The following is a 14,109-nucleotide window of genomic DNA, read 5'->3' as shown; positions in this document are numbered from 1 at the left end:
TGCCATGCAGGTCGGCCAACAGGTCCGCCCCGCCCGTTTCCAGGGCAAGCGAGCCTGCCCATCCCCGGTTAAAGCGAGATGCTGGGAATGGGGGAAATCCGATCAGCACCTCCCAGGTTTTTGCGGCTGGATTTCAACAAGGAATGTGACAGTCTCGCAGCAGCTGCGCCTGGCCTGAAACAAGCTCTATTTGAAACCTCAACAGCTGAATCCCTCCCAGCTACCCCGCCGGCCAGCCCAGCCACCCCCTGCCCCAAATGACAAATAAATAGAGTAAAGCCAAGCAACAAGCAAGCGCACGCACATGCACACATGGAAAGGCCACTTGTCCTGCGACTCCCCAGGTCTCCAAGCCTTGCAGTTCGCAACAGGAGGGCTCCCGGCAAGCATCACACCCATGGGGACCCACCTTCCTCCATCTGCATTCCCTCCGGGAGGGAAGCCCCCTCGTCAGTCTTGGGGCTGCACTGAGAGACTGGAGCAGAGGGGCCAGCTCCCCCTGAAGCCTACGCCTGCCGTTCTCCACCCAGCTCACTCGCTCACTCACACACACACACACACACACACACTCATCTCTATTTATCCAGAGGAGAAGCAGCTGGGGCGGGAGGGAAGCGCCGGGGCTGAGCTGGGGGCGCGGGCTCACGGGGACGCGGGGGAAGCCCTGTCATCCCACCCCGCGGAGGGCGCTCCCCTCGCTGATGCCAAGGCGGCGCCCATCTGCTCGGCCCGGGGAACACCTGTAGCCATTTTTATCAGGGGATGTTTACGAGGTAGTGTCAGGTTCAGTCCCAGTCCTCCTTCCCCAGGGAGTGGAGGGACTGCCGGTTTCCTGCACCTGTATTTTCACCCCGCGCCCTCCGGAGACTTAGGTCACCGGCGCTGGTGCTTTCCTCTTTCGCCCGAGTCCTCCAGGAAGAAGAGGGAAGCAGTAACTTGGGAAGAGGGAGAGGACAGGAAGGGAAGGGACCAGGGCAAGGGGACGGAATCCCCACCCCCCACCCAGGCATTTATTTCTTTTTTATCCTCAGGAAAATGGAGTGGAGCAGGGAGGGGAGGCGAGGAGGGGAAGTCGCAGGAACTGGCAAACACGTCAAGGCTGTGTGTAATTAATTGGTGCGTTAAGCTGCTGGGTTATGCTTCAGTACGAGTGAGCCAGGAGGAGAAACGATTTCTCAGAAGGGGTTCTCTCATCCTCACGACCACGGTGGGCAAATTAGGCACAGTGTGTGGGGATGTCCCCCCCAAAGGGAAGGGAGGAATGAATTCTCCCGGGATCAAGAAGGAAAACCATGGGAAGTTAGAGTGTTCAATATAACTGAGCAAACGCCTCTCCCCACCACCACCTCCTCTCTCCCAGTCAATCTCTCTCTCTCTCTCTCTCTCTCTCTCTCTCTCTCTCTCTCTCTCTCTCTCTCGATACCTACAGATGCCTTTTGTTCAAGGTATAAAGAGAAACCACAGTCCCTACCTTTGAGTACAAACCCCAAGAGAGCTCGGTCTCTATCACCATAACAACAATTCCAAACATCCCAAAAATCAGAGCATAGTCGCTCAGTCGCTTCCTCTTTTCAAACAGGGCCCTCCTGTGTCCCAGCTTATAGCCAATGTTTTGGTTTTTCCGCTTGTTGGCTTTGGGAAAGGTGGTGCTGCTGGCAGGGGGGCCGGCATGCTGGTGGTTGTGGGTGGCGTTGGGGTGGTGGAGCAGGGTCTGCTGGGCATGGTTGTCCTCCCGCGAGGAGATGACAATCTCCGGGGGGTTGCTGGGGCTGAAGAGCTGCAGGGGTTGGCCCTCGGGCTCGGCCTCAATGAGGTTCCTCCGGGAGGCGCTGAGGCGGCTGAGGGGCTTCATGACCCCACCGCTGTACTTGCAGGAGCTCATGGCAATCTCCGTGAAGGGGTTGCTGTCCCGCCGGTGCACCAGGGGGCTGGCCTGCCGGTGCCGGCTGCCTCCGCCAGGCCCACTTGTGGCTGTGGAACTTGGAGAGTGGCCAAGCAAGTGGTCATTGAGATTGAGCTGGCTGCCTTGCCTGGAGGAAGGGTGGAGGGTGGCGGTGGAGTTGCCCGAGGGGGGGGCCCTGAAAGCGGTGGGAGAGGAGTGCAGCAGGCCGGGGTGGACGGGCTGGCTCTGGAGTTGGGTGAGCTGAGACAGGGGATGCGACGGTGGCGGCGGCGGCGGCGGCTGCTGCTGCGGGAGCTGTGGAGGCTGAGGCTGCAGCGAGGGTCCCGGGGGCTGCTGGGGGGCTGCTGGTGGCACTGGCGGCGGTGGTAGCTGCTGCTGCTGTGGCTGCTGCTGCTGCTCATCTCCAGAAGATGGACAGGGGCACTTGGGGTCCTCATCCAGGTCCCCTACCCCCGAGTCATGGAAGTGCCCAGAAGTGTCCATCTTGGGGCCTGGCTGGATTCCCTGCAGCACAACACCCCACCCCAAAGCCACCCTCGCTCCAAAGATGTCCTCAAAGAAAGCCAGGCATCCAAGCTCCGCCACCAGAGTGTCTTGGCTCCAGTCCTCTCTCCTTGGCTTGCTTCGGTTCTCTGGGGCTGCCTGGAGTCCAGACGCTGCCACTCAAGAATGCATTGTAGTGGGCAGGCAGGGAGGGCAGAAGGGGAGCAGGGCGAGAAGAAGGGGGAAAGAACTCTGTCTCAGGAGGTGGTCCTCTAGCGCGCGTGAGGCCGGGCTCTGCTTCACTCCTCGCTGGCTCGGTAGCTTTGCTCTCCTCCTCCTGCCACTGTTATATTGTAAGCCAAGCCCACTTATTAGCAGCTGGTCTCATTGGCTTGGCTTAACTCTCCAACCACCCCCTGACTCCGCCCCCTCCCAGGCCCCTCCCCAAAGGAGGGGCCTGACGCCCTCGGTCCGGCCCCAGTGGCCGCACAGGGAAGGCTGGGAACTGTAGTTTTTGCTCCCCGAACCCGGAGCGCAGCCGCTGCCGTCCTTTCCCCTTGACAGGTATGGCCGAAAGCCGCAAGCCCACGGCGGTCAGGGATGCACACTGCCGCGGGGCGGTGAGGACGAGGCACAGAGGGTCTCCTAAAGAGGGAAGCGGTGCCCCGTGACGAGAGGGGCGGGGCGAGGGAAGGCAGCATTTCTTCATGGCAGTGTCCACTTGGTTGCCGCACACCAGGTACATACACCCTGCAGACACTCAAGGAGCTGAGCATTGTGTGCCCGCTTCACAAAGAAGAAAACTGATGCTCAGAGATGTCAAGGTCACAAAAGCCCAGGGGATCCACTCCTTCTGATGCCGGGTGGAAAAGCTCACCGACCACTGAGGGGGTGCCTGCAATGTGTGTACAGGTGCCTGTTATTTTCAACCCAATGGAAATGATGTCACCATTATCCTTTTACAGAAGAAAAATGTAAAAAAAAAAAAAAAAAAGAAAGAAAGAAAGAACGAACACTCAAGCCTGGGTAATTTGCCAGAGGTTGTCCTGCTTGTAGTCCAAGGTGCTAGGATCTGAGCTTAGGTCAGTCTGACACGTGGCTCCTACACTGTCACCCAGGCTGCTCAGCACTAAGTAGTCTTTCAATAAATGTCCTTAAAGTGATTGATGGAAAAGAGCCAAAAAGAAGAAGTCTGGGGAGAAGCAGCCTCCCCAAAATGGGATGCGTGAAGTGGACCGTGCCCCAGCTGCCAGACTCGGGATCACCAGAGGGTCTGGCAGGAAGAAAAAACACCACCCATGGTCGCCCCTGCCTGATTTGCCCCAGGGGGCTCAGAGAGTCGGAGCTCAGAACAGCTGCTGGCTTCCCGGGTTCAGAATCATCACCATCAAGTATTTATTAAGCTCCCACTGTGTACAGAGGGGGTTCCAAAGGGATGGGGCAAGAGTAGAATTTATTTCCATTTTTAACCTCGGCAGTCTTAGGGATCAGAGAAAAAGACACCATGACGGAATTCCCTGGGCACACCTGGGGCCGTAAGAGGCAGGCATCTTCCTGTCTGGGTGTGGATTCCTCATCATGCTTTGGTCTCTGTCCAACTCCTTCCATAGATGGAGGAGGGACGGGCAGGAGAGCCATGCACACACACACAGATACAAATGCGTGCCTACGTATGTGAGTGTGTGCACACCCTGGCTCATGCTCACAGAGAGCTCCTCAAGCGACTCCACTGAATGGTGAGTCGCTAGTGGCCAGGGGCAGGCGGGGGGGGGGGCAGAGTTCCCACCAAAGGAGCCCAGAGTGCCCTCTGCGTGTTGGTGCCCACCTCCCCACTCCCCCCAGGTCCCAAGCAGTACTTGCAATACAAGGTATTGCAACCCCACATACCTGACTCACTACTCCTGTGCGGGACTCTTGAGGAGTGTCGTCATCAGAAATGGAGTCATCCCCGACACGTACGCAGGCGCACACACACACACACACACATACACACACACACTGCGAGTCACAGCGCTGGGCTCAGATGCAAGCCTGGGCCTCACATGTCTTCCCAAGACTATGCAGCCCCTCCAGTACCCCCCCCCACCGCGTGCTCTGCCTCCCCTTCTGGCTCCTTAATTTCTCTGCCTCTCTTCCATCTCTTAACAGAGCCACCTGTTTGGTTCAAGGCTCCAGATCACATATTTAGGTTGAATGATTTCCTAATAAATTATCATTACTATGTTATTAGCAGACACATGCTGTTAGTATCTGTTTCCAGGGCTGGGTACAGCTTCTGCGCTGTGAAAATTCAGTTTGTGGGAACAGACTCCAGGCCCAGGCACTTCTGGTCCCCCACCCCCGGACCTGCCTCCCGCCAGTGCTGGCCTCCTGGCTGGCCCCCTGCCACAGTCCTTCCGACAGTGCCCCTGGGCTCCAAAGGGGCTGCCCCTGTGAGTGGGGATGAGAAGCAGCCTGGGAGGGGCCCAAACTGTGCCACAGCCAGAAACCAAGGGCCCACCTGGGAATGGGCTGGAGCCTGACAGCCGAAGCCACCGAGGTAGCTCACACCCCTCATCGCAGCTGCCCCGCCAAGAGCAGGAGGAGGACAGTGCCCTGGGTAGAGCCAGGACTCTGGAGTCAGAGCCAGGCCACGGCCGCTCTAGGCCATGGGAAAGCTGCACGACCAGACAAGATGACCTCGAGGTCCGCTGCTCCCTACCCTACAAAATGGAAGTAAATAAGGGCCCCTACACCAGGTGGATGGGGGGAGCACTGCTTCTGTTCCCCAACTTTACCACGAGATGCCCGGGGTCAACCCTCAGGATCCCACAGTCCCGCTGCACACCCGAAGGGTGGCCAAGAGCAACAGTCAGATCCCAAAGCCTGGCGGAGACAGCTGAGTCCACGGAAGGCAGAGGGCAGTCCAGGGAGGCTTCCCGGAGGGGGTGGGACTCGGGTCATACGGCGAGGGAGGGGCAGCAACTCCTCAGACTGCCCCTAAAATGAAAGGCGGATGGATTCTTCCTCGCAGCAAGCAAAGGGGGAGGGAACAAGGACACGTTCACCAGAACCAGGGGGCAGCGGCGGCCTTCGGATGTACCAGCTCCGCCATGGGTCTGCTTTTGCTGCTGGCCCCTGCCCTCCTCCCAGCCTCATCCCCCCTCGCGCCTCCCTCGTAGGTCCCAGCCTCACCGACTGTGTTGTAGGTCGCGCACAAGCCACGCGCTCTTCCACGCCCCGCGCCTCTGCTCCCTCCGCTCCCGCTCCCTCTCCCGCACGCCCTTCCCTGACAGTCTCATCCCTCCAGGTTCCCTTTGCACTGGAAACCCAAAGCCCCTTTCCAAGACGCCTGCCCCCAACTCCCCGGGCCTAAGCCCGGGACCCTCAGCGCGCAGGGCCGGCAGCACCGCCTCCTCCCTGGCGGTGGTCCTCTCCCCGACTCCGCCCGCTCCCGGAGGGCCCGAGGGATGTCTTCTTCCTCTCCCGATCTGCAGCTACGCCACAGAAGCTGGAAAATAAGTAGGACGCCGGGCTTAAGGACGTTTGCACTTGAGACCTAGAAGAGGCCGAAGTCGCCATCCTTTTCACAACAAATAAGTAAGTGTCCCCATCAGTGGAATCAGTGAGCTGGAAGAGATGATTTCCAGGATCACTCAGCTTTAAAATTCCATCATCTATGGTCCATGGAAGTTGCTATCCCCCAAAGGTACAATGCACTGGAGATGGGCTTAAGAGAGGTAATGACTGATGTTTGATACGGCTGTCCTTCCCTGGCTCTGGACACTCCCTGAGAGCAGAAAGGGGGATCGAATTTCGTCTGCATCCCCACCTCTGAGCAGGGTGCCTAGCCATAAATACACTCATATAGGCCTACTGGATGGATGGATGGATGGGTGGGTGGGTGGATGGATGGATATGTGGATGTTAGATGCAGTGTGGTTTTCTGGAAAAGCCTATGGTGTTTGAGGGCTATCCTTAGCCTTCTGGGGGTAGTATGATAAAGCTCTACCACCCTAGAGGCAGAGTTTAGCCCAGCAGTTAAGATGCTCACACCCCACATGCAAGAACCTGGGTTCATGTCCTGGTTCCAGCTCCTGACTCCAGCTTCCTGCCAATATAGAACAGGAACAGGAGTGATGGCTCAAGTAATTGAGTTCCTACCACCCACAAGGAGACCTGGACTGAGATCCCAGCTCCTGGCTCCTAACTTTGGGCATGTGGACAGTGAACCAGCAAAAGAGGGCTCGCTCGCTCGCTCTCTCTTTCTCTCTTTGCCTCTCAAATAAATCTTTTCTAAAATAATTTCTAAAGATTTATTTATTTGAAAGGCAGAGTTACAGAAACAAAGGGAGAGGCAGAGAGAGAGATCTTGCATCTGCTGGTTCCCTCTCCACATGGCTGCAATGGCCACAGCTGGGCCAGGCTAAAGCCAGGAGCCAAGAGCTTCATCCAGGTCTCCCACATGGGTGGCAGGGGCCCAAACACTTAGGCTATCTTCCACTGCTTTTCCCAGGCACATTAACAGGGAGCTAGATGGGAAGTGGAACAACCAGGACATCAGCTGGCGCTCATATGGGATACCGGTGTCACAGGCAGTGGCTTTACCTGCTATGCCACTGTGCCCTAAACTAATTTTTTTAAATCAACCACACCCTTCCCCAGACCCCAGATGGTTGGGTCAAGATGGTTCTAGTCCAGTCTTTATTGTGTTCTCACCTAGGGGTTTGGTTACTGAACCAATGAATGCTCTAATAACTTAAAAAGACCGTGTTTGTGTAGCACTTATACTTTCCCCATTGCTTTCAGGAAAAATACTTCATGCTGGCAGCCCTGGAAGGCAAGCTGGGGAGATTCTGTTGCTCCGCTCCCATCAACCAAATGTTAGGAAGGCATAAGAACCATTATAGAAGACAGTATGGAGGTTCTTCAGAAAGTTGAAAATAGTTATACCATATGACCTAGCCATCCCTGGGAATTTACCCAAAGGAAATGAAATCATCATAGGAAAGAGTTATCTGTACCCCCATGTTTAAAGCAGCTCAATTCACAATAGCTAAGATATGGAATCAACTCAGATGTCTATCAACTGATGGCTGGATTAAAAAAATGTGGTATATATACACTATGGAATATGACTCAGCCATAAAAAAGAATGAAATCCAGTCTTTCCCAACAAAATGGACACAATTGGAGATGTTTATGCTAGGTGAAATAAGACAGTCCCAAAAAAGACAAATATCATGTTTTCCCTGATCTGTGGTAATATACAGAGCACAAAAAAATGTATATGAGCGAAATTCACATCTTAAGATTTGATTATTGTTTACAGCTCTTGGCTATACTCCTGAGGAACAGTGATTTCTACTTACTACTTGTTGTATTATTTATTTAGTGGAGGATTACATTGTGATTATAAAGTAAATTGAAAGTGTAGGGCCAGAGCTGTGGTGTAGCAGGTTAAGCTGCTGCCTAAGGCACCAGCATCCCATATGGGTGCTGGTTCGAGTCCCGGCTGCTCTACTTCCAATCCAGCTCTCTGCTATGGCTTGGGAAAGCAGTAGAAGATGGCCTAAGTGCTTGGACCCCTGCACCCACGTGGGAGACCCAGAAGAAGCTCCTGGCTCCTGGCTTCAGCCTGGCCCAGCTTGACCTGTTGCAGCCATTTAGAGAGTGAACCAGTGGATGGAAGATCTCTCTGTCTCTCCCCCCTCTGCCTTTCAAATGAATGAATAAATCCTAAAAAAATAAAATAAAATAAAACAAGAAAGGAAGGAGGGTGGGAAGTATCATTATATTCTTCATATATGAAATTTGTTCCCTTGAGAGAGAGAGAGACAAAGAGGGAGAGAGAGGGAGGGAGGAGGAGGTTAAGAGACCCTCTCAAGGTCACAGTCCACCTGGGAGGCCAACTGACAAGTGCTTCTTTCTCCGAGTCCCTGGACGTCCAGACACTGGGTGAGACCTCTGCTGACGAACACCCACCCAGCCCTCCCCAAGCCACTGCCCAGGGAGTGAGCTGGGATCACAGCACCCGCCTCCTGCCACCAGGGCACAGAGCACAACTCACGGCCACCTGTGTGTGCATCACCGGCTCCTCCCGGTGCCCTGCTTTGCTGGGGAGAAGCTGAAACGCTTGTGCGTTGCCCGGGTCTCACCATCAAGGGGATGCACGGCCAGACTCCCTGAGCCTGCGGCATTTATTGAGGGCCTACCCCATGCAATGGGGTCCCAGGAGAGAGATTACCACCCCCATTCCACAGATGGGGAAACCGAACCAAATTCCAGGGAAGGTAAGTGGCTTGCTCTTGTTTGCAGAAGAGGCAACAAGCCCTGCCGTGTGCCAAACAAACCTGTCCTCTGCAGGTCCCAGGCTCTCATGGCAGCCCCTGGCGTGGAAAACTGTCCCTGGTGGCCCAGGCCCAAGGTTGCTCCCTCCATCCACAGGAAGGGGAGATAGTTTCACTGTGGAAGGCAGAGCTGCTCCTAAAGCAGAGAGAAGGTGGGCGGAGCCGCCAGGGCAGGTGCCAGGGGCAATCTCGGGCTGGAAATCCACCCTTCTGGTTCAGAATTTGCATTTTCCTGCTGGGGACCATGCCAAGCCAGGTGCACCACTCTGAGCCTATGCAACCAAGCCTCCCGCCACAGCTAGCTTGTGAACTGTTTTATTCATTTAACTTTATATATTGCAAAGACACACACAGAGAGAGAGAGAGAGAGAGAGAGAGAGAGACATCTCCCATCCATTGGTTCATTCTCCAAATGCCCTCCAACAGCCAGGGCTGGGCCAGGCCAAAGCCAGCAGCCTGGAACTTCATCTGGGTCCCCAATGTGGGTAGCAGGAACCCAAGTCCCTGAGCCAGCACCTGCTGCCTCCCAGGGTGAGCATCAACAGGAAGCAGGAATTGAAAGCAGAGCCAGCAGTGGAACCCAGATATGGGATGTGGTATCTCAAGTGGCATCTTAACTGCCATGCAAATCCCACCCTCAACATGCTTTTCCAGTGCTGCTGCTGCCCCCTCCTCCATGGTTTGGTGTGGAAACTTGCTGTCTGGACAGACAAAATAAGGCCAGATGCGGGGGTCAAGTTCAAATATCAGGTGCTCATACTGCCTCTGGAAAGAAGACCCAGGAAATGGGCACCAGGTGCCAGCATTCTGCCACCACCGTGCCTGCGAGGCTCACAGGGAGCTGGTGGAGGTGCACAGGTGCACACTCTGCAGACCAAGAAGCGCTGCCTGCCAGTGTGCACCTGGCACGTGCCAGGGCCTGTGACTGAGGGAGCCTGTGTAGACCCTTCAGTGGCCAGACCTGTGCACTGGTCCTGGGTGGGTGCCTGTGCTCTCTCCCAGCCCCACACAGCAGTGCAGGTGAGGGAACAGCGCCCTAGAGCCTCAGCTTCACTCTGCGGGGTTTTTGTCCATTTTGCCATTTTGCTCTGTTACAGAGCACACTCTGGATTCAGGTCTATGGGACACATCAGCTTCCTGGGCCCCCCCCACCCCCCCGCCCAAAAGACTCAGAAAAAAAAGGTCTCAAGCAGTTTCCCAAACCCAGACAGACACCTGTGCTGCCCAAGGCAGGGCCCAGGGCACAGAAAGAGGCACAAGCGCAAGCAAGCCCTCGGAGCCAGCCACCACCCAGAAGGGAAGGTCCGAGGTCCCGAGACTCCCCGGGCGCCCCCAGCAGGGGCACAGCCGCGGGTGCGGGTTTGTGAGGAGTGTGGCGCCCTCTGCTGGTGACACGCGTGCATCGCCTCGCCCTCTGGCCCCACGAGGCCCCGGAGGCTGTCGCAGAGGACCCCAGGCCCAACACCTGAACCCCGGCCTCAACATTCTGCCTTCTTCCCTGGAAGCCCAGGGACCCCGGACCCCGGTGCCAGGATCCAGCTTGGTAGATGTTGGCCAGGGACAGCCCCCAACCGTCAAGTCTCCTTGGGTTTTCTAGCACTATGGAAAAAGGAACTACACCTGTGGTGTGGCCAAGGTGATGGCAGCGTGAAGCCGTTGAGTGAGGGGCTGGACGGGACCCCAGGGAGGCCTCAGGGCCCACCCAACTCGTAAGAGATCTTCCAGCGCAGAGGGTGACCTGCCCATGTGGTTTAACGGTCAAAGCAGGGCCTCCCACGCACACACCCCAAGCTTGCGCTGCCAGCTACAGCTCGGCTCAAGTCGCCGCTGTCAGAAGCCGCGTGCCCTCACCAGGTCCACAGGGCACCGTGGCCGGGAGCCCCACGCTTGCCATCAATAATGCAGAGGGTGGCCATGCCTCCTCCCTGCCTGCCTGCTCTCCCAGCGAAGGTGAAACTGGAGGGTTGCTATGGACACCGTGGCCGGGCTCTCCCTCCTCGGTAATAATCCAAAGCTGCCCTCCCTGCTGGAGTCCCATCTCTAATTGCCAAGTCTCTGAGGCAGCCAGGGTGCCTGGCAGGAGGCGCTGGGGCCAGGAGCCGGAGGATTCGATGGGCCGAGCAGGGAAGGAGAGAGTGACAAGATGGAAATCGCCTGAAATTGGAAGCAACAAGCTCCACCTGTGTAGGTAGATTGACAAAACCAATGTCGATGTCAGCGGAATTAGAAAAGCAATAGTGTCTTAACAGGCTCCCGGCACATGGACACTTAATCACTGTGGCCAGTGTCCCTCGGGCTCGGAGGCTGCAGGGAGAAGGAGGGGAGGCCCCAGGGCACCGGGCAGGAGCAGTCTGCAGGAGAGGCCTGCCCCACCCTGTGGCTCTTACATAAGAACAGCCAGGGTCCCGACTCCCGACTCTGGGCCAGCTCTGCTGCCCTGCAGGCTGAAGCACCCAGCTTGCCACTGCCACACAGGCCTGCCTCGTTTGTCCCTATCAGAAATCAGATCACTATCACCACTGCTGGTCTCCCCGCTGTGCCCGCAGGGCGTGCTCCCACCAGCTCAGATCCTGCCCCTAGCATGAGCAAGAGCCCCTCACCTCCAGGAACATCAGCTCCAAGAGACTGAGACACTGTCACTACAGTTCTTACCCCCACCACTGCGGTCTCCACATGAAATCACGGCATTGTCCACTTGACTCACCTACACATAAGATCACCAAGAACACATCCACGGATGTGGATCCAACTGGATGGGCCCCAGGTGGAGCACCCCAACTGAAGACCCCCAAGCTGCCCGGTTCACCCTCCAGTGCCCCAGGCGTCACCATGGACCCTCAAATAGCAGGCACACAGGACAGCTTGCCAGGCCTGATGGGGGTCACCAGACATGGGTGTGGCCCTCTGGACGCAGTGCCTGTCTCCCTGCACAAGGAATGCCTGGTGACATCAGAGCATGGCCCGAAGGAGGGCAGAGAGAGCCGTGCACCCCCTCCACTCCCGCCAAGCCTGGAGGAAGGGATGAACAGCCTAGGGAAGCCCATCTCCATCACAGGAGACCCTGGAGCTGGACATGGATACGTGTGTGTTTGTGGGTGTGTGCATTTGTCCCTGGGGGGTTGACTTCACAACCTTTGGTGGATTCCCAAACTCAGAGACACAAAGTAGTTGCACATAACCTAGACCATCTCCCCCAAGTACCTTAAATCATCTCTAGCTGCCTTGTGGTACCTGACACGTGCAGTGTATGGAAGGAGTTGCTGGACTGTATTGTTTGCAGAATCACGACGAGGGGAAAGCTCTCTACGTGTTCAGTGCAGACACGACTTGTTTTCCTTCGAATATTTTCAATCTGGGGCAGGTTGGATCCACAGACACAGTACCCGTGGGTGCACAGGGCCAACTGCATGTCCTCACAGACACATATAGGTGCATGTATGTGTGCACTCATGCATACATGATATACATAAAAGGACTGGGGGAGACACGGAGGGAGGGGCCAAAGATGCTTCCAAACCCCCACCCCACCCCCATGTACATACCTCTCTCTGTCCCCATTTTACAAAGAGAGGCTGGGAGGCAGAGAGGCCTAGGGACTTGCCCAAGAGCCGGTAGCTGCGTCTCCGCCCCCGAGGCCCAGCGCCCCCCTCTTGGCTGGCTGCCCGTCCGGCATTTGCAAGTCCAGTCTCCAAGTGGAAATGGATGAGGCTGGACATCTCAGCGAGAGCGAGTGCCAGATGCAAGCCTTTATGCCAGTGGGGAGTATTTCCCTACCATTTCGAAAGCCTTGCCTCCTCTTGTTGTTTCCAAAACTGTGTTCCCAAGGCCAATTTTAGGGCAAATTGCAGCTCCAACAGCTGCCCGGGAGGCCTGGTGGGCACTAATCCTCTTTTCTCAGCACCGTAGCTTTCCCCTCCTGCAAGCCCAGTGATTAAGCCTGCTGGTGGCCCCAGGAACTGGCAAATGAGCAGGTGAGAAAGGCCAAAGGGCTTCCTACTTACTTTTGGCCACGTCTATTAAAGACCTCTGGGCCAGCCAGGGGGGCTGCAGAAGGGAGTCACAAAGAGAAGGCCTCCCCCAGTATCTTATGATAAGCTGCTCTGGCAGTGCGAGTCATGCACATCTGCATCCCCCAGCAGAGCTGAGGGAGCCCCCAACGTCCCCTGCCCTGTGAAGCAGCAGCAGGTGGCCCAGTGCTTCGGCACCACACACCTCTGCCGCTGGAAGCACGGCTGAGGAAGAGCGAGATGGCGAGAGATCCTGAGAGGCACTCTGAGACTGCAGGAAACCTCTTTGGGAGGTATTGGTACAAAGGCGGGACTTTTCCAGAACAGATTGCCAGGGACAAGCCAGCAGCCAGCATCTCCTGCTTCAGGCGACACAAGTTCTAAATTGGAAGAACTGGGCTCTGCATGGAGTGACAGAGGTGAGGCGGTTAGCACAGAGCCGGACAGCAGGAGGTACCCAGTGAAAGGCAGAGTTACAGCGAGAGAGGGAGAGACAGCCAGAGAGAAGTCTTCCGTCTGTTGGTTCACTCCCCACAAATAGCGGCAACAGCCAGGTCTGGGCCAGACTTCATCTGGGGCTCCCATATGGGTGGCAGGGGCCCAAGCCATGTCAGGCCATCTTCTGCTGCTTTCCCAGACACATTAGCAGAGAACTGAATGGGAAGTGGAGCAGCTGGGACCTGAGCCAGCACTCTGATATGGGACACTGGCATCACAGGTGGTGGCTTAACTGGATGCACCACATCCCAGCCCCTTACCCTCACTTTTCACCCCTCTGTATAAAGGTGTTTCACTGACTCAGAAGGGGGCTTAGGTCAAGATTCCAGAAGCTTTAACTCCAGTGAGTACAAATGATCTTAGGCTGTGCCATTTGTTTCCAAGCAGTGTGTAGCCCGTGGGAAGGCATTCTGGGCACAAGTGAGGTTTAGTGGTGCCCAGGCCAGCCTGGGCAGGAGCTGGGCAGGGGCTGTCAGGAGCCCTGCATCTCTGGTGCTCACTTCTACCTGGAGCTTGGAGAAATCAGTCAAATCAGCCCAGGAATAGACAGAAGCCACATCCAAGGTCAAATGGCTCGGCCGTGGGCTTCCAGGATGCCCTCGGGTGGGAGGCGGTGTCCACCTGGGCATTTGGAAGTGGGTAAGCAGCTCTGCCGGGTGATGTACCAGCAGGGAGCGGGGAGAACCATGCCTCCACGTGGCAGTCTGTCAGCTGCACCAGGAAAGTGACACCGGGGGAGGCTCTGGAAGTCAGTGACTCAAAGCAGGTTCAGGATTATCTGCTGTTTTCAATTATCCACAGCCCTCATCACCATGGAGAATTGAGAATTGGCTGTACTTGCCTCCCCCTCAACGCTGCATTAGAGACGTGATTTGTTCTCAGAGCAACT

General features: G+C 56.3%; 1 protein-coding gene across 6 annotated transcripts in view; it reads right to left on the bottom strand.

The window, feature by feature from the left end:
- Positions 1-14,109, bottom strand: part of KCNN3 (potassium calcium-activated channel subfamily N member 3) — a 202,824-nt gene that overhangs the window by 154,882 nt on the left and 33,833 nt on the right. The window contains exon 1 of one of the 6 annotated variants that reach the window (XM_002715455.5): positions 1,472-2,762. The exons of 3 other annotated variants lie outside the window; for them this stretch is intronic. In XM_002715455.5, the coding sequence (XP_002715501.2) occupies positions 1,472-2,386 (915 nt within the window). In that variant the 5' untranslated portion in view covers positions 2,387-2,762. Of the gene's footprint in view, positions 1-409; positions 732-1,471; positions 2,763-14,109 lie in introns of those variants that run through there. 2 more of the 6 variants (XM_070077611.1, XM_070077613.1) reach the window with 2 other exon arrangements.

Source organism: Oryctolagus cuniculus, chromosome 7, assembly GCF_964237555.1.
Source record: "Oryctolagus cuniculus chromosome 7, mOryCun1.1, whole genome shotgun sequence".
Taxonomy (NCBI): Eukaryota; Metazoa; Chordata; class Mammalia; order Lagomorpha; family Leporidae; genus Oryctolagus; species Oryctolagus cuniculus.
This window is presented reverse-complemented; position numbering and strand designations above follow the sequence as displayed.